Source organism: Equus caballus, chromosome 5 (assembly GCF_041296265.1).
Source record: "Equus caballus isolate H_3958 breed thoroughbred chromosome 5, TB-T2T, whole genome shotgun sequence".
Taxonomy (NCBI): Eukaryota; Metazoa; Chordata; class Mammalia; order Perissodactyla; family Equidae; genus Equus; species Equus caballus.
Genome location: NC_091688.1, coordinates 69,685,220 through 69,706,354, shown reverse-complemented (window position 1 = coordinate 69,706,354; position 21,135 = coordinate 69,685,220). Strand labels below are relative to the sequence as shown.

The 21,135-nt window shown below is 35.2% G+C and overlaps 1 protein-coding gene across 1 annotated transcript in view; it reads right to left on the bottom strand.

The window, feature by feature from the left end:
• The window catches only part of OLFM3 (olfactomedin 3), a 184,102-nt gene extending 168,218 nt beyond the window's left edge, over window positions 1–15,884 (bottom strand). Inside the window, exon 1 of the mRNA XM_070267266.1 lies at window positions 15,293–15,884. Within this exon, the coding sequence (XP_070123367.1) occupies window positions 15,293–15,361 (69 nt within the window). The 5' untranslated portion in view covers window positions 15,362–15,884. The remainder of the gene's footprint in view (window positions 1–15,292) is intronic.
• Window positions 15,885–21,135: the final 5,251 nt, after the last annotated feature.

Here is a 21,135-nt window from a genome sequence, read left to right as displayed (position 1 = left end):
CAACTTCTAAGCGTCAGTGGATGAGTCTTCCCTTGAATGCGATGTGACATCTAAGATAAATCTGGCCCAGGGAGAGGGGGAAAGGAGTGGCATATCTTTCTCCTTTTTTTAATAATCTGTGTTGAATGCCCTCCAACTAGTTCATGGCTTTGTACATTTTCCACATCAAGAGAGATTTGGTCTGGCTAAACCTGTTCATAGTGTCAGTGAAAAAGTAACTACTTCCTGGGGAAAACTCAGACTTGTCTTCCAATGTACTTGAAGGATTCATTATCGATTTAATGCAGACAGCAACACGTGAGAATCCCACAATCAATCATTCCCTCATGTCTACTCACTTCTCTGAAAATTTCTTTCACTTTTTTACTTTTATTGAAATCTAGTTCTCTCCTGAGTGCACAGCCGCCTCTAGGGCACTCTCAAGGCCTTTGCCACTCTCCTCTATCACTAAGCCTGGCGGTGGAAACGTGGTCTTCTTTGCTTCTAATTGCAGTTTTCGGGACACCATTCTTTTCTTCTCTCTACCAATGACCCATCCTCACTCTCAGCTGATCACCATGCTTCCTAGTTCACTGAGAAGATGCAAGCAATTACAAAACAGATCCCATGTGCTAGCACTCCTTTATCTAAGCTACCCACAGCATTTGTACACATATACTCTAGTCATTTTGCTATCTTTGTTGCAACATGACAACACATTTTACACAGTTTGAACTATTAGGCTCTAATTTTAACAGTATTATGGGGTTTTATTGTAGTTTTTGAATGAATAGAAGAAAGAAAGAAAAGTGAAGGAAGGAAGGCAAAGGAAAATAAGAAAGACAGAAAGAAACTCCTCTTAGTCTGAGATGAATAAACTTTAAATCACGAAAAAATGTTGGCAAATAGAATTTGAAATTCTAAATTCTGACTAAAAGTTTTAGGTGATGCCAAATTTCAGGCCAATTTAACCAAGCCAAAATCATCTTGTAACCAGATAAAAATATAGAAGATCATTTATTTGAGGAAAACTATCCTGACAAAAGACTTGTTACCAAAGGATTTATAATTATTTTCCTAACTGAGTAATAATAATAATTTTCATGTACGATGGTGGTGATGCAATCCACAATGCAAAGACTCTTCAATTCCAGTTCTCGTGGGAGCCCAATCAGCATGAAACGGACAAGGCAGGGGCAGACAATCACAATGAAATCATAGAGAACTTGGGGTAAGACATGTGTTGGGATTCTTCTCAATAATATATCTTTTGATGATTAAAATGGGTAGATGGTTACAAAGCTGGCTAACTTGGTAGATAGAAATGAGATTCGATAGATAGGTAGATAGATAATATAAAGACACTTAGATATTGCGATATAATTTTTTTTATATTACTACTGTGATGGTATTGTATATGTCAACTTGACTGGACCATGGGATGCCCAGATATTTAGTCAAACATTACTTTGGGGGTGTCTGTGTGTCTGTTTCTGGAGGACATTAAGAATTGAATTGGTAGACTGAATAAAGCAGATTGCTCTTCCTCGTGTAGGTGAGCCTCATCCAATCAGTTGAAGCTCTGAATAGAACAAGAAAACTTAGTGAGAGAAAATTCCTTCTGCCTAACTGCCTTTGAGCTGGGACCTCGATTGTTTTCATGCCTTTGGAGTCAAACTAAAACATCTGAAACATCAGCTCTTTCTAGGTCTTGAGCCTGCAGGCTTTTGGAGTAGAACTACATCATCAGGTCTCCTGTTTCTCAGGCCTTCAGACTCAGACTGGAACTACAATATTGATTCTCCTGGGTCTCCAGCTTCTCCAATGCAGAACTTGGGAATTATCGGCCTCCATATCCACATGAGCCAATTCCTTACAATAAATCTTTTTACCTATGACATACATACACATATACATATATATTTATTATATTATATGTTAAATATGTGTATATATATATATACACACATATATACATGCACACACATGCACACATCCTATTGGTTTTTTTCCCTCTGGAGAACTCTGACTAGTATAATTACATTTTGTTTTTTTGTTTGTTTTGGGTTAAGGTAATTAAAATGCAGAAATATTTTAAAATCTAGTACAGGTCAAGTTTTTTAACCTTTAGGTAATCATTTTTCTACCACTTTAAAGCCACCAATAGTGCTGTTTGTTCTTCACCTGCAGCAACTTCTACTACTTTTTAGGAGTAAAAGAATTCAAGTCAACTAAAAGGCTCTTCAGTGCTTCACACGCTCCTTTACACACCTGTGACTTCCTATAGGTGGTTGCCTTTTAATGGAATACCCCTTTTACCCTTTACTGTCTAGATGTTCTTCCTTTAAGCATGGCCTCCCCCAGGAAATTTTCTCTTATGCCACAGTCTGCGTGTCCGTTCTCTATCCCCTACTTGCGTCTTATACAAGTCTCTGTTATGGAGCATATCATTCAGTACTACAATTCTTAGTACACTTGCGTGAGTTCTCCAGTAGAAAATATTAAGGATTTTTTAAGAGTAGTAGCTATACCTTTTAAAAAATTCTTTTATATCCAACTCCTAAAATAGTGTCACACAGAGTATTTGCTGAAAAAATTATTACAATATGAATGCCAATGGACTACTCTATCATGTATGAAAATTTAGATCATTCAGAATCATTCATTTCTGGAATAATTATTTTCTTCACATTACACATTTTTTTAAAGCTAAAAACAAATCTAAATTATTTAAAATTAAATAAGCAAACTAAACACAATTGTTTTTCTAGACTGTACATGAAACAGGTAGACCCTGCTTATATGTTGTTGAATATCACTAAGCAATCATCATGCTTCACTGTGTTTTATTGTGTAACATGCATGGTTTCTCTAAACAACATTTCTTTCTACTAAATACATGTTAGTGCCTTTGGTAGATCAAATTTGACTGATGAAATGAGGAGCCATCATCATCATTTTACTAAATCATGGGTAGCCGGTTTATTTGTATTTTCACTGTGGATTACAAATCCAGTATAAAGAATCTGGCATCAAATGCTTTTAAAAGTCCTATGCTGCAAAGAAATGAAATGACAACCCCTTAATTCTTAGACTGAGGGTGAGATTCTATAGGCAGATTTTACCTAACAAGAACAACAAGACTCACTTTGTATCATCTTATAAATGTCAACTAGGAAACAGAATAATCTATCATGTGATTCAGTTAGAGTATGTCTAATCCAAATGGTCCTCTTTAATAGGCAATTTTTCATTTCTATATTATCTAATTTAATATATACTTTTTAGTGCTCACTGTAATTTCACATCTATGGTCTCTCTAATCTTAATATCTACAAGTATAGACTATAGCATTATTTGGCGGACATACATTTTGTGTTTACATATTAATTATTATCATCTAGAGTAATATATTAGTTTCCTATTGCTGCTATAACAAACTACCATAAACTTAGTGGTTTAAGACATAAGTTTGGTATTTTACAGTTCTGGAGAGCGGAAGTCTGAAATAAGTGTTACGAAGTTAAAATCAAAGTGTCAGCAAGGCTGTATTCCTTTCCAGAGCTCTAAATAATTCATTTTTCTGGCTTTCCAGCTTCTAGAGGTGACTTACCTTCCTTTGCTTTTGGCCCCTTGCTCCGTCTTTAAAGTACTTCTCTTCAATCTCTGCTTCTGTCATCCTCTCTTATTTTTCTGAGTCAAAGCATACAGCCTTCCTATTATAAGGGCCTTTTTTATTACTTTGGGCCCACCAGAAATTCCAGGATAATCTTCCCATCTCAAGAACCTTAACTTAGTAACATCTATAAATTCCCTTTGGCCATGCAAGGTAACATATCCACAGGTTCTGAAGATTAGGATGTGAATATCTTTGGGAACACATTATTCTGTCTACTATAGTCCATGTGCTTTTTTTCTTATTAGATTTAGCCAAACAAAGAATCATAATTTAGTAGTTGAAAATATCTTTGGAAGTCATAACTCAATTTGAAAAGAAACTTTCTAATAATTATTTTTGATTAAAAATAATCCAAACTTTTGACTACTATAGCCAACTCCCCAATATTAGAAACATATGGACAGAAGCTAGCTACCTATCCATCAATTATTTTATAGAGGAGATTCTTGCTTTTATTCAGAATTAAAATAGATGGTGTCTCTATTTCTTGTAACTATGAGTCTCTTTTATTTTAACTGTTGTTTGATAAAGACAGTAGAAACATGATGTCTTTCCCTCACTTATTTTTCATTTAATCTTCAAAAGCTAATGAAGGGAAAAGATACAGAATAAATGTTAAATATGCTGCAATTCTGGGGCTAGTAAATGAGCTTATATATTTTTAAATTTATTTCTTGTATTGCTATATGTATATGACTGAATTGCTATGATTTTCTCAATGACATTAACTTTGATTTTCAACCGTAAAGTAAAAGAAGCCTAGATTTTGCTTTTAGTTTGAACAATTTGAGAGTCTATGAGAAGAAGGATGGAGGATGAAAGAGTGATGAACTACATTTATAAAAGATGAATGTGCCTCATTTTAGGATGACCTACAAATAAGAACAGAGCGTTTGGTTCAACAGCCTCATTTTATGTATGATGAAATGGGAACCAAAAAAATTTAATGAGTTGCCCAAAGTAATACAACTGGTTGGTTGCAAAGCTGATAATAGGTCCTTGCTTTTTTGAACTTCTAATTTAGTACTCTGTCCACAACACCAGGAATTTTCCAATTTCCTAATTATTATGTAATTTTTTCTGATTTGGTATGTTTTCTCTCTTCCTTTGTCTTAATTTTGTCTATTAAATTAATATTAATTAGTTTGAGTTCCTTGAGAGGTATCTTTTCCAAAAGAAATGAGTATGTCCAAATGGACAAAATGCAATCATGTTTCTACTGCCTCTCTTGCAAAGTTAAGATGCAATTAAAGAAAGAAAAAGGAACTTAAGGATGTTTTCATGCCTTTCCTTCCTTTTATTTCTTCTTGCTATGAGATATTAAAGATTGCTTGAACTAAATTGTAAACTTTGTTCTAAAAGCAAATGCCAACAATTAGTAATAGAAGCCTCAGATTAATGAACGCAATGATTTTGTGTGTGTGTGTATGTGATGTTGGTTGGGGGCAATAAACTTCACTTGAAATGCCTTAAAACACATTGACAAATGTATACATCATCTGGGAAAGCTTCAATAATCCCTGATGTGTAAACGAATTCTTATCCCTCCTCAACCTTTCTTTTCCTTTTAACTAAATTTGAATGTGTTCACCTCCATGCTACATGTAAGCTCATTTGTAATTTCATCGCTTCTTAAAGTCTTATTCCATTTTTATTTTAGGACAAATATTTAGACTTGGAGCCTTTTCTTGCTTTGACTGACAGGGAAGTCTTCATGCTTTGACACCAATGGAGGGCACCATGAGTAAATCATTGATTCGTTCCATCCACTTGATTCCTTACTCACCAATATCTTAGGCTCAGCTTTGAGTCATTATATTACAACAGCTACTTCTTAGGTGTGAGCTTGATAACTCTCTATACATTTCCTCCTGCTTATCCCTAGAGTGCTTTAAGGTATATGGCAACCAAACTAGAGTCATTTTATTCTCCCACTTTGTCTAGCCCTCAACTTGTTGTAAAGAGTAGAATATATCTGTAGCACAATATAAATAATAAATGATAAGTGTAATAAAAAGTCTTTAGTGGGTCTTGAGCCAGATAATATTTTAGTTTGTTTAGCACTACAAAGATATGTACTAAGATATAGTCATTATGCCACAAAACAAATGTGGGTGTAAAAGTATTCACCCTTGGTGCTAATTTCAGATAAGCAATTCCCTAAGCAGTCATAGACACAGATCATTCCCAGAAGTGATGGTGTCTTTTGTAAGGCAATATGTCATCACTGACATTTTGGTGTCAGTGAATCAACATTTCCAATACTGATTCTCTATTTGAAGAAATCCTGCTATCTGGAATTGGTCTCTCTAGTAATGCTATTTAAATCACCATGGGATAATGCTTATTAATCACCTTCAACTTCGTTGAAAAAATAACAAGGATGATCTATTCAATTTATGCCCTCTCTTTGGAGTTATCTAGATAGCTGTTTGTGTGTGATGTTGAAACAATTTTATCACTGACATTTCCTTTCAGAGAATTGCAACCTACAGAGTTAATTATGAAAATTTTGAATTTCTGATTATATTAAGAAGTTACAGTTCAAATAAACCTAGTTCCACTTACCTATATTTGCCTTTAATCATTTAACATTATTCTTTATGGTGGTGGTGTGCTCATATAACAATGTAGTACAAATATGGAGCCATTATTAGTTTTCTTTATATGGTACTATTATAAGAATATATAGTAAGAGAATAATTTGAACAGAATATTTTAGATCCTAAAAAAAATCTCGATCCTTAAAAAGAGAAGGAGAATCACAGATAAAACACTAATTTATCAAATAAGGCTAAGACATTATATAAAATAAAGGTAGTGAAAACAATAAGTACACATTAATAAAATGTTCAGACTTATAGACCTATGCAAATAAAATGGACACTTATACATACATCAAAGAGTAAAAGGATATACTAACTTTGCCACTGAGTGTCATGAAATCCAGCAAGTAATTTACAAGACTATTAATGTTGTAGCATTCCAGAAAGCTACCAAAAGTCAAAAATGGTACTAAGGATGGTGAGGTAGGACAGGAAATTAATCAAAAACTTAAAGAGACATAATCTTGCAGCATTCTTCAAGATAAATAACCTGATATAGGAGTTCTGAGCCCTTGAAAACAAGGTTCTTAAAATCAATCTTAACTTCCATGCCCCTAATATCTTGCCTGATGGGAGCATGGGCCAAAAACACAGATTATATTCAAGAATCATTTAATCTAAGATTTTAAGTTTTTTAGGTGCTTTTTGAGGTATTTTTTCTTCATCTATTTATGTTTTCATTCAACAAATACTTGTCAAATATCTGAATAGGCCCTGTGCTAGTTGCTACATAGGAAAGGATAAGATAACGACCAAGACACAGCGCCTGCCCTCAGCTACATTACAAATTAGGGGAGACACAAGACAATAAATATCCAATGGAAAAGAAAAAAAGAAAGTGGTAAATGTAATAAAAGTGATTGGAAATAGAATGTTTTGCAAATTTGAGGGGGAAATCCAGTTCAATCTATGTTCATTGAAGACTTATTCTGTGTCAGACACAGTGCCAGTGGCTGTAGATGCAAAGATAAATAAAACATGATTCTTTTTTTATAGGAGTTCTTAGTTTCTCTGGATTACCTCCTGCTGGGGTGCAAGAAGTATCAAGGAAGGATTTATGGAAAAAGTGACATTTAGGTTGCCTCTTAAAATATAGGTAAAATTTTAACATATGGGGAAGAGAGAAAGAGCTTTCCAGGGAGAGGCGAAAGCATGAACACAACAGCATCTGTGATCCTCTTTTTGAACTTATTTTTATTCTTCTGAAGGCTTGGTATGAGTATGGCAGAAGGCATAAAAGACAAATGTTCTTAGAAAACTCTATTTTTTATTGTTTCAACATTTTTTAGTTTTTTTTTTATTAGTATCATTGAAATTACTGGCACTATTGATAGAGGTGGTCTTATGCTGTTCCTGTATCTTGAACCCCCATCTCCCCAAAAGGATTTGAAACCTCTTGTATAAAGTAATGGAAATAAGTTACACCTCACTATGTTATGGTGTGCAAGTATTTTTGAAATAAATCCTTTCTTAAATATTAGTTGTTCATTGGTAGGGTCTATCCTAGATATTATATAGTTACTTTCATCTATTTTCACCCTTCATATTATCTACGTGGGTTGAACTGAGGAAAGAAAGAATCAGTTCATGAGTTACTCAGGTGGACTTGCTTTTATATGAGCAACATCAGAAGGAATGTTATTGAGTGGCTAATTAAGGGTCTGGTCTTCTCGAGCACTTTGTGGAAGTTGCTATTGAGTTGAGCAGGAAAACCAGTATAAACCGAGGGACTGAGAAAGCAACCCAAGAGAAAAGAGCAGAGAAATTCTACTCACAAAAGTGGTCATTTCTCCCTGACTGCTATGTTCTGAATGTTTGTGTCCCCTCTGCAAATTCATATGTTGATATCCTAATGTTCAATGTGATAGAATTAGGAGGTGGGGCCTTTGGGAGATGAGGTCATGAAAGCGAAGCCCCCATGAATGGGATTAGTTTCATTATTGAAAGAGATTCCACAGAGCTCCCCAGCCCCTACCACCAGGTGAGGACACAGCAAGAAGGCACCAGCCATGAACCAGAAGGAGGGTCCTCCCTGAAACTTGACCATGGGGGTGACTTGATCTCTTGGACTTCTCAGCTTCTAGAACAGGGAGCAATAAATTTCCATTGTTAATAAACTGCTCAGTCTGTGGTATTTTGTTATAGCAACCTGAAAGGACTAAGAAGACAACCCTCTGCTGTGATCATTTTTAGATTTATTAACTTGAGAAAATCTCTTTTTAAACTTTCTTTCTTTAATGTTTTTAAATCTTAGAGAGAATTTAAACTACTTTATCATTGGTATGCTTTGCAAAGACAGAAGCCTGCACTTTGCATGCTGGTCAAAAGGGCAGTTTTGTCTGTTGGACAGATTCCTTGTTTAAGTATATCCATGCTCTCTGTGAGCCTCTCTTCATTATTAGTTTGAAAGCTCTTTTCTTGACATGGTTTCGCTCTGATATGAAGCCACTCTTGATGTCTTGTATTTTTTTCCTAACAAACTTGTAAGAGGTGCCTTTTTGGATATAAATATGATGTAAATTTTTAAAGTGAAATGTTGAAATTGGAGGTCCGACCAAAATTATGATTCTGAAAAGCCCTGCTGATAATTCTACGTGGTATTCACTTTTCTGAAAGCTGAGAGGAAGAAACAGTAAGGTAGAAGGAGTGTGAGAGGCCCTTGGATATTATTATGACCCCAAGAGACGGTACACAACTGATTTTAGATTTGGTTATAGATTGATTGATGTTAGTGGAATATTTGCACAAACCTTTATGGTTTAAAATAGATTTTCACATATATTATATTAGTATCATCAATAACTTGATAAATTCTATTGCCTTCATGTCTATTTTATGGTTATGAAAACTGATCATCAGAGAGGGTGAGTCTTAGCGAAAAGTTGCAGTTAGGACTTAAAACTAGTTCTTATGATTTCATGCCCACCTCTCCCTTTTACATGACCGTTAGTTTGGAATACAATTTTAAAAATTATAATCGAAAATTATCATGACAATGTTAGCTTCGTACAAAAAATCCTTCAAGGTTTTTAGGTGATAAGTGGCGTAGACTGAGTAGATGGATGACCAGTTTCAAGAGGATATTTTAGATTTAAATGTGGGCTCTATGTAGTGAGTTTTAAATAGCTTTGGATGTTCCCCGAATAGTTGAATGCCGCTGTGGAATAATTTGTTCACATACATGCACATATACACATTCACGGAAATGCGCAGATGATCCCGCAGACTCACTGTAACGTCACCTAACCTACAAGACGACTCTCTGGTTTGTATCTCCTTTCTTAACCTCACTATTGCCAATTAATTTTTTTTAAGTAAAATGATAGCTAATTGATACTTCAGTAAATAAAATGCCAAGTCTTATCTTCTAAGCTGTAACTTTATCCAGTCTCATACCTTTCCCTTTATATATTTTCCTAGTACAAAAATTGAGGCTTTTCTAATAACTGCCAGTTCAAAATCCTTACGGGTGTTTCTGCTGGGGAACAGTCAGCAATGAATATGCAGGGCATCCCAAATACCTCCCACATCTCTTCAGTACACCAGAAATTCCTTTCATGAGGGAAGTAAGTTTTCACTTTACTTTTCACTAGAGAATTTTTCATTAAATAAAACTTACTCCTGAAGCAGGAAACATGTTGGCTTTCAAATCCTCTAGAATGATAAGCAGTCTTGTCAGGGGAGCAAAGTTTGATGAGTGAATGGATAGAAGCCTGAACATATGGATCACAAATGTGGAGACAGGAGGGAAGGAGAAGGCAGTGCACGAAGAAGTAGAAAATTGCAGGCTCTGAATGTCAAACACAGAAGATGAAAACTTCATGATGTTACCTAGGCGCGCTGATCCCTGTCTCACAAAGTCTATGGTCCTCCAAGCTGTACCCTATGAAAGAATTTGCTAATTTTTAACGAATGATCAAATATTATTAAACGGAGTATCTTACTCCATTCATGCTGCTATAACAAAATACCCCAGACTGGGTGGTTTATAAACAGACACTTGTTTTTCACAACTCTGGAGGCTGGAAGTTCAAGATCAGGGTGGCACCATGGTCATGTAAAGGCCCTTTTCCAAGTCACATGCTTCTCCTTGTCTCCTCACGTGGGGGAAAGAGTGAGCTTTCTCTCTGGGGCCTCTTATAATAGGGGCACTAATCCCATTCACGATGACCTAATCACCTGCCAAAGGCCCCATATCTTAATACCATCACGTTGAGCATTAGGTTTCCACATATGAATGGGGGGGGGGGGGGTGCACAAATATGCAGACCATGCCACAGAGTCATTCTAGACTTTAACAAAGAAGTTTTAAGAACGTGTAAGCCCCTCATTTTACAAGTGAGGACACTGGGTCACAGCTTCCCCCAAATCATTCGTATATATATTTATTTATGTATAATCAGTGGCAGAGTAGGGATGAGAAATGAGGGACCCTGAATCCTACCCCTTGTTTCTCACTCTTGTGTTGCTTTCTCTTCCAAAAGAGCATTGATCAATTCTCACAATAGTCATGTTTTAAAGAGTATAGTTGCAAAATTACAGGGAATAAGAATCTTAAAAGAAAAATAAAGGAAAGCAGTACCATTTTAACCTTTTCAAGTTGCCAAGAAAAAGAGCGGGAAAGGATATTTACTTTCTCCAAAGTAAAAATTTAATTGGGTTAAGGAGGATGGGATAAAATGAGAGTAAGAAAGTCACTTGTTCTTTCAAAACATGGATGGGCTACATTGAACTTTTCACTTTTTATCGTATCGGGGTTTATTGGTGCATAATTACAGGTTCTCACCAAATGCCATCGATCCATATTTTCTCTTCAGATTTGAGTCGATCTTGTTGTATAGAGGATGTCTCTGGCACACAGGAGGTAGGTTTTTAAGGTGAATTTTAAAGCAAATTGATACTGATCTCAGTTTATTTCTCTTGTTGTTTTTGCTTTTTATCAATTTCATTTAAAGGTTGTGAAAACAATAACTTTAAATAGATTCATGTACAAATGCCACTTCTAGCCAATTTAGGTCTTTGATGATTTTCTTTAGCAATACCAAAACACAAAATCACTTTTGCGTGGTATACTACATTATGAAGCATTTGCCAATATAATTGTCGAAATTCTCTTAGTTCCCATTATGTTTATATGGCTTTAAAGCAACTGTCTTGTTTAAGGCAAGAGTTCTAATTGGCTGAGTTGTTTGGACAGAAAGAACAGTTTGGTGTGGAAGATTATTGCTGAATCATTGTTACATTTGATGTCTGTAATGTGGGCAAGTACCGTGGTGGTATGTTCTTTAATATATTTCTAGGTCAGAAGATAGTGAATGTTTTCTCAATCTAAGCATGCTGGGGTGTTTTGCACGTATTTATCACATAACTATGACTGCTTTAAGGTTCAGCAGTCACTGCAATGTGTGGCTATGCCCACGTCACCTCTTTTTAACTGTTCCCCAAGTGTCTGACTCCAGTGTATACGTTCTGTTTGAAACCTGCACAGCCACATTTATATCCTCCTTTCTTCATAGCTCAGCATCGCAGAGCAGACAAATGGATGGTTCTGATTTGCAGGGATCACTGTTTTCTTATAACGTTCAAATAATGGTCTGCTAAAAATCTTGTGTAAGAAAAAGAGGTTCACTCTCGTACTATCAAGGTCGTTACGGAACTCAATGCTTTCAGTTTAAAGGCACAGAGATGCCATCTAGCAGCTGCCCTCAGGAATTTCCTACACCAGAAAATAGTCCTTTCTCTAAAACTCAGCAATAGTAAGTTCCTAAAAGCTTTCAGTTTTTAAAAATTTACTTATTGAATGAATGATGAAACGGTATATTGCCTATAATTCAGACACTCCATTAAAAATGAAATTAATTAATATCTCTTAAAATAAGCAAAGTGATATACCCAGGAGTTTTTCTAAATGGAACTGGAAACTTGTTCATAAGATTTTAATTAAGAAAACATAATTCTAATAATTTTCCTGAGAGGAAAATTGATGATCTGTCTATATAAAAATGCAAATATTAATTAGCAGTAAATTGCTTCCCTTTGCCTAAAGAAAATACTAATCTTGCCAATTTTCTGATATATTAAATGACAGAAAAGAAAGTAAGCGGATGCTGAAAGGAAGTTCATCCTGTGAATATGGAAGTTTGGGCTTTTTTTTTTAATTTGAAAATAAAATTGACTTTCAAGTAACTTATCTTACCATAAGATGGCGATACTTAAGCATTTTATAAAATGTCATATAAGATCTGTAAGTTTCAATCTCAGGAAAAATGATCATAAACATAAATATTATATAAGCTTCCATGAAGAACTGATACTGTTGTTAGAAAGCCTTTTTGTATTCAGATAAATTAATATACAGTATACGCTCTATAAGATTTAGATTTCCAATATTTGATATATGTGGCAATCCTATACTTGAAAAAACCTATTCAAATTTAGGAGCTCTCCTATTTTGTCAGTTTGTGTGTAACCTTGTGTGATTATACATATGTTTACTATAAACATAAAGTGTAATAACCTGAAAGAATACTTAAATGAATTTGTTTAAAAATGTGACTATGAAATATATCAGTCTTACCATATTAGTATGTAAAAAAATTCCACTCTTTAGAATTTCTGTATATTTAAATTTCATTACTTATTATTTATTTGACCAAAAACTGTGGTCTTGTGTGGTACTATATTATTGAATTTTTAATTTCAATTTCACCAAACATAATTTGCTTTGTGAATGCTAATTTTATTATCTAAACCCTTAGGAAGTTAGTACAGTAATAAACAAAATTAGAGAAAATTCCTAGTTCATAATCTAATTGACAATTATTTTGAGAATTTAATGGTAGCATTTGTGATTTTGGGGGGGGTGCAGTATAGTTTGGTGATCAATAGTAGTTTGATAAAATATACAAATTAGCTTTTATTCACTTCTTTAAAGCAATATTTTGTCTTGCAGTCCAAAAAGTTTTTACGACATTAAAATCACTTGCTATGAACATTTTAATATTCTCTATAATGTCGTATATGGTGTAGAACAAAATACGATCTTCTGTTCTTTGCACACTGTATTGCAGTATCTAGAAGCTGAAAAGGACAGTTTGAAAAGTTCATGTATTCCTTTCCTTTCCTGGATTTGTCAGCTCAGTTGTACTAAAGAGCCACAGTCAAGTCTGAAGAAAAGTTTTATATTGTTGAATACACAGAAATAAACTTATCAATACTGGAAAAGATCAGTACTAGAAAATGGGTCATTTATATGGGGGATTTATCTCAATATTTGACAGAAGCCTTTCTTTGTTTATATATTTAATTTGGGAAAGAATGGGGTGCAAGAAGTGAAGATATTTATGGATTGAAAATATCAGATAAATCAAATCACACATCCAGTTGTTAGTAAAGCTCAACATTTCTGACTTTATTTTGAAGAATGACAAAACTCATTTTAAGTCAAGTGGTCTTTTTTTCTACAGTAATTAGCTTTGCTTTTTAAAAATGTTTTACCAAGAATATTCCAAATGAGACATAGAATGGAATGTGTTCCAAAGTTGTAACCAACATAAGATAATGAGCGTGGCAATGGAATGTGTCACTATAGATTCAGAGGCATAAAAGACTTAAAAAATATCAAAATAAAATCGTTACTTTTTACCTAGATGTAAAATGCTTTAAAACTACCCTTGAATGTGTAAAATATTCCATTAAAATCATTAAGATGGCATTCACACTCTGTGTGAAGAATTCACAATGACAATATCAGCACAACCATAGCTTTAAAATAAAATTATTTTATTCTCATCAGAATATGGAAAATGTGAAAAATACACAGAAATAATTACAAGTATATATGACACGATTCTAAGTTTTCACCGTATACTGTATTAGGCCTAGAAATATTCAGTTAACCAAAGTGTTAGATTATGCTTGGTTACATCCTAGATCTATTCAACTGTGAAAACAAACTTAATTTCTCTATACTACACAGATGATACAAAGCTTTAAAAGAACTTTACAGTATTCCAAAATACAGCTGTAAATGTTTTTGTAACATGGCATCATTTTTCCTGTTGTGTCAAGTTGCACTTGACCAGTTAAACAAGTAAAATAATTTTTAAAATTTTATCTCTTACTCTTTTACCAGATGCCTTATGTCTTATTCCAGATAATTATTATTTTCTTAGAATGCTAAAGCTCTCAAATTCTCTCTCTTTATCATCAAGACTTCTCATACACTGCTGAAAATATTTCTCCATGTTTTTCTGCCTTTTTATGAAAAAAAAAAAAAAAAGCTTAGTGTTCACTTTAGTTGCCCATACCGGATAATTTTTAGAGTTCAACAGCTATGAGACAATTCATCCTTCCGACTGCCCTCCTTAGTTTGACAGGGTTCTCACTTCCTGTTTCTTAACACTAGTAATCAGAACTTCCTCAGTGCCCCCTAATTTCCTTAATGAAAGGAAAGAAACAAATAAACACAAGCCCTTTTCACTAATGCCTCTCAGCCACGGCAGGGAGCACAGCTCTGCTGCTCTGCCGTGTGTTACAGGCAGCATTTAAATGTTTTGGACACAAACCGCAGCACGTCTGCGATGGGAGTGTTATTGACCAGGATCAGCTGGAAAACGCGTCTCTGCTTTCAACAAAGAAACAGTTCACATCTCCTAATACATGTTTACAAATTGTGTTGTTTCAACTACTAACTCCTTTGCATTACCCGTCCGATTTCAGAAGAGAGCATTAAGCACTTGGTTACGGAATAAGCTAAATCCCCCGAGAGCCGCATTGCCCGCTGCCCATACACATTATATTCGCTCCTGGTCCCTCCCCACCTCTCGCCAAGATTCTACCTTGAGGAGCTATTCCTCCGGTAGTTCACCTTGTTATCTTCCAAGCAGTGGGGATACGCCAGGTACCACAAAATAGCTAGAAGAGCTGTCTTTCGTGTCCCTTTTGCAGGCATATTTATTTGCATTTTTGGTCGATTTATTACATATTGCACATTTATTTCAAAGAAGATTCAAAATATTGTCCATACCTTGGAAGGATCTAATCCAGCAAGCAAAGAGAGCAGCAGGAGATTGAGTAGATTGGACGTCGCCTGCATCCTGATCTGGGTTTTTGCCCCCTCTTTACTCTCTTTTTATGTAGCCACTCCACTCTCACTGCAGAGACCTTTCCCTCGTCAGTTGCACTTTCTGCCTGCCAGTCAGAGCTGAGTGGAGACAGAGGCGGTGGCAGGAGCAGGAGCAGTAGCAGCAGCAGCGGTAGCAGTAGCGGCAGCAGCTGCAGCCGCCCTGGGGGGCGATCATTCCGCAGGCATTCTCAGAACTGGGAGTCCGCGAGCTCAGGAGGGTGGGTTGAGCTGCAGTGGGCGCTGACCGAGGTGCTGAAGTGCCTCCAACCCGCGGGCCCCAATTTACCCCTTCTCCTGCTGCTATCTAGACAGCCCACCTCAAAAGTTTTGACCCAAGAAAAAGATAAAGGGAGTAACTGCTCAGAGAGATGTGGAGACCTGAAGAACGGATATGACATCACTACAGCTCTTGGGGGCTTGGGGGGATATTTTGCGGGGAATTTGTTAACCAAACAAGGATTGACGCTCATGCTCCAGTTCAGCATTTGCTGGCAACTTGAGCCGCAGAGAAGTAAAGAGTCAGCTAGATACAGGATTATGAAACAAATAGTGCCTGGAACCTTCTGCTGTCATTGACAGAGGACTTGATATCCTATTTAGTGCTTTAAACAAAGTTTGCAGTGCAGACTTTCAATGTTTATTTTCTGTTCAAGGCATACAGTCTGTAGCCATTATATATGCGTATGTGCAATGTCATTGAAATAATCTATTAGGCTAGGTGTTAACGTATATTTGCCTATCTAAGGCTTTTGGTCATCTGAAAATACTATGCATAAATAAATGAAAGGGCTTTCTTTTCTTCTTATAAGTGGAATATTCCATTAGTGACCCCCACAGCTGAAATCTCTCCCCTTCACACAAAGTCATACTCAGAAATGTAATTTCCCTGTCAGTCTTACGTGTGTTTATGCCTGAGGAAGAATTCTGTGATGGTTGGACAGTGGGATGGGGATGATTATTTCTAAGCTTCCAAATACTTCTGTTTTCTAGAATTCAAGAAGAGGAGGCAGAATAGCTGTTTCACAAGAGCAAAGAAAGGGTAAATGGCAAACTAACTCTCTCATGCTCTTTGCATCATTTAACTATACACAAGCAACTTTATTTCTTTGAAGCTGGAAAGAGTAAGTGTTCTCCATAAGATAAGGTGAGGAAGAGTTGGCAGCTACTCTGAAACCTACCTCTCATACAATTATGCCTTTGGTATTCCTTGAGTTATGTCTTCTGTTTGTTTTTCTAGAAATGATATTTCCTAAGAATTAAAATAAGTGAACTGCAGATATGGACATTGCTTCCACATTAAAAAGAGGATAAATTGTTTGAGACATCAGACACACTGTGTACAAAATACCTGTCATGCTCTTACTGAAAACTCTATATTTTTTATACAAGAAATCACCCCAAATTAGGATTCAAATATTTTTGAAAGTTATAATACCAAGGATTTGCATCGTATTGCGTCTATTTTTTTTCCTGATATTGTGAATATGTGTACATGTGTTCGTGATTATCTGAGGTCTTTCTTCTGTGAAACATAAATAGTAAGAAGAAAAATAAATTTGAAAATTCCTTTTGAAGAGATGGATCTTGCATAGAAAAGAGATTGCAGATAACGGAAAGAAGGTGGAATTATTTGTGAGTTATTAGCTTAATGATAACCCTAGTCATCATAACCACTCTCGGAAATTCCCATAATTCCCTAGCAGAAACGGAAATTTTTTTTTGAAGTAATAAATAAAATTGCAGAGTTATGTCTGACACCCTTTGGGATAACTTTCTAGAGCATATTTGAGACTAACACTTTTTACATTTGTTTATTAACCTTGTATCTATCTTTTTTTTCTACCTATCTATTTGGGATTAATCAGCATAGAATATGTTTTTCAATGATTCATATCTGAAAATTGTTGGAAATTTTATTCTGTACCCATTTTCAAACCTTTCAAATCATTGCACAATTTGAAAATGAATTTGCACAGGTGCAGTAGCTGAGTGGTTATAATAATGCCTTTTTTATTACCTATACAAAATACAGCATAATTGTTTGATTATTTGCTTTTACACATGCTTTTCTCTCTTCTCAGAATGTCTTCTACCATCTTTTCCCATCTCCACCTCTCAGCAGGCAGTGCAGCATGCTTATTTGAGTAGGAGAAGCTGTGCTTAACAGACACAAAAAAAAAGCAATATGAAAACATTACCATATCAATTTTATATCCTCAAGATCAATAGCTGTTATTTTAATCACAATATTTTTTTATTCTCAGAGTAAAAATTATTCTGATCTCATTCATGATTCACAGTATTAATGATTGGACCAAATCTCCTATATGGGCACTTTTTTTCCCTTTAACTCTCAATTTCCCTGTATTTCATGGCACTAGAAGATCATTTGTAATAAGAAGTTAATAAGAAGACAAATTCTATGAAACATTGCCAGAAAAATGTAGTATAAGATTAATACTTAAACAGCCAAAGTAAGCAGTGTATGGTAATTTTGTTACAAATGAAAATAGATGATCTTAGCATACCTACAACATACGTGCCATAAGAAACTTTGTCATTTGTAGAGAACAATCGAGTTTAGTAATAAACCAAAAACTCTATTGAACATGCCACTGAAAAGCAAAGGCTGTTACTAAATGGCACAAATTCACCAATACCTTATTCTTCTATTTCTCTTGAAAAAAATAAATAAAATTGCATAGTTTTTCTTACACATAGTTCTGACTGTTACTATGTTTGTTTTTAGTCACCTGTTTATAGTAAAGCTCACTTATAGTACATTTCCATACAATCAAATTCGTGACATTGTGGGCCACATCATATCTGTACGTAACAATTCATGTAGCATTTCTCCTCGTAAGAAAGAAGTCTATGAAACTCCATCTTGTGTCCTACATGAACTATTCAAAAGAGTTCCACTATAGAAAGAAAATAGTGTAGCTACTTTTGTTTTCCATCGTTTCAGATATTTACCAAAACTTAAATTGGTAATGGGAACTTATAACAAAAAGATAAAATGTGATGCATAGCACAGATTTAGAAATACTGCATTTTTCAATACTTGCATGAGAAAATATTTGATATTTATCTATCTAATTAAAGGTAGTCTTCTATGCCTACAATGGATACAAGATTGCTTTGAAATTTATAAAGCACTACACAAATCTTATCCAGTACTATCTACAGAGGTCTGCATAAAAATAAGCTTATATGAAATTGTGTACATATACAGCACCTAGAAAAAGGAATATAACTTTTTAAACATTTATTCCCAGTAATAAAATAGTAAGTTTTTGTTTTTCTGTGGGGTTTTTTTGTGAGGAAGATTGGCCCTGAGCTAATATCTGTTGCCAATCTTCCTCTTTTTGCTTGAGGAAGACAGTCTCTGAGCTAACTTCCATGCCAATCTTCCTCTACTTTGTATATGGGACACTACCACAGCATGGCTTGATGAGCAGTGTGTAGGTCCATGCCCAGGATGCGGACCTGTGAACCCCAGGACTGCCAAAGCAGAGCATGTGAACTTAACCGCTACACCACTGGGCCAGCCCCTACAATAGTACGTTTTCAATTATATAAAGGATTATATTGTTAGCCGACTGTTATACGTGTGTTAGTCTTCTTTTGATAAGAGATTATATGAGATAATTCTTTTGTGTTATACTGCTTCAGCATTCCAGAGATGTTCCATTATGTTAAAAAGTGCTGCTACCTATTTTGATTTTCACCTATCACTTAACATTGATGGACTTAGTTATTTTAGAAAAATTAGAAGAGGATTATCAGCAGGTTACATAAACCCTTGAGACATTTTCACCTTTTTTTATACAAATGAGGATAGTCTGTGATTCGTTTTCTAATGTCCTTGACCTATCAGAGTACTGCTACACTTACTTTTGTGCTCTTTTTCTCTTGAGATGACTTTTTCCCTCACTTACTTTTAAGTCATTTCCATCTAGATCCCCTACCTCTCCTAATTACCCTATCTAAAATAACACCCAGAATCATCCTCTATTTATTTATCATTTTTGTTAGGTTGACCCCTTACTGTCTGTATCCTTTATTAGCATATATTCTCCATGAGGAAAGGTCCTTGTCTGTTTGGTGTTCTGCTCTAATCCAATCACCTAGAGTAGTGCCTGGCACTCCATAGTCACTTAATCAATAATTATTTAATGAATGAATGAATGAGTGAATTTTCAACCCTAATTCCTTCATGCATAATATTTATAGACCCAAGATTTGCCAGATGAGATTAACTTAATTTCTTACAGGCGAGTCAAACTCAATATTTCAAATCAATACTTTTCCTCAATCATATTAGTGTGTAGCACAGTTTTCTCTCTATTGCAAAGCAAGAACCATGGAAGTCACACTGGATTTCTCCCTCATCTTTATCCCTGTATTCAATCCACTGAAAATTCTGTTAATTTTTTCTTCATAACATCTCTAAATCCATCTCACTTCTCCGTGTATACCTAGGTAAGCACCTCATTTTATGTTATCTGAATTATTATAAGAGTTTCTTTCTCTTGCCTTACCACCAGTTTTTCTTTTACTTCTACTTTCAACCTGCAGTTTGTCATCCACACAGGACCTGATATAGTTGATTTAAAGACTAATTTGGCCATGTTACTTCTCAGATTAAAGGCCTTCAATGTCTCCTGATCTTCTACATGATCGAGTGTGGACCCCTTAAAATGGCTTATCCAGAGGCTTGCCTTCCTCTCCAGTCTCATTTCTAACCATTGTCTTCCAATAATTGGAATCCAGTAAAATTTAAATACTTGTAGTTCCCTTAACACCATTCTCCTCTGTCCTTAATAGCTTTTCTTTTGCCAGAACAATTCTTATTCTGTCTTTAAGTTTCATTTAAATGCCATCTTGTCTAGAAATCCTTTCCTGGGTCCCCAGTATCCCCTCTCAAGGCTTCTCTTCTCAGTTTTTTTCATAATATCTTGTGCACACTTTCATCATTGTGTTTACTATACTTGATTATTAGAATCTACTTTTGTGTGTTTCTTCTTCACATGATTGCAATGTTCTTGAGGATGTTTAGGTTATCAATTGCTGCATAAGTAACTTTTCCAAAATTTAGTAATTTAGAAAAAAAATATATCATTACCTCTCATTGTTCTGTGATAATTCTTACTTGATTTCTTATGCAGTCTCAGTCAGATGTAAGCTAGAGTCATCTCATAGCTAGACTTGGCTAGATACCCAAAATGGCTCACTCACATGGCTGCAGTTGATGCTGGCTGTCAGGTACTTGCTCAGGTGGAGCTGTTGACCAGTTCACCTTCATTTCATCACTCTGTGTGGCTTGTGTTTCTTACAGCATGACACTTAAGTTCTGAGGGAGCATCCCAAGAGCTAGTATTCTAAAATACCTAGGCAGAAACTGCAAAGATTATGATGACCTAGACTTGGAAGTCTCAAGAGTTACATTAGCTGCATTTTTGGTCTGAGTAAGTAACTAAAATCAGCCCAGAATTAAAGGGAAAATAATTAGCCTCCATCTCTCAGTGTAAGGAACAGTGTGTGCATAGAGGGAGGGAAGAAATTGCTGGCAGCCCTATTTGAAAATATATAAGAAAAGGGATTATTTTGCACACTCACTTAAAATCACTATGAGTACCCTTACCAATCACTAATATATCTGAGCTGGATTTCGAAGATGGATTTTGATTTGGATATAACTTAGCAAGGGTAAAGAATATTTTCTTTTTTGTCTTTAATTT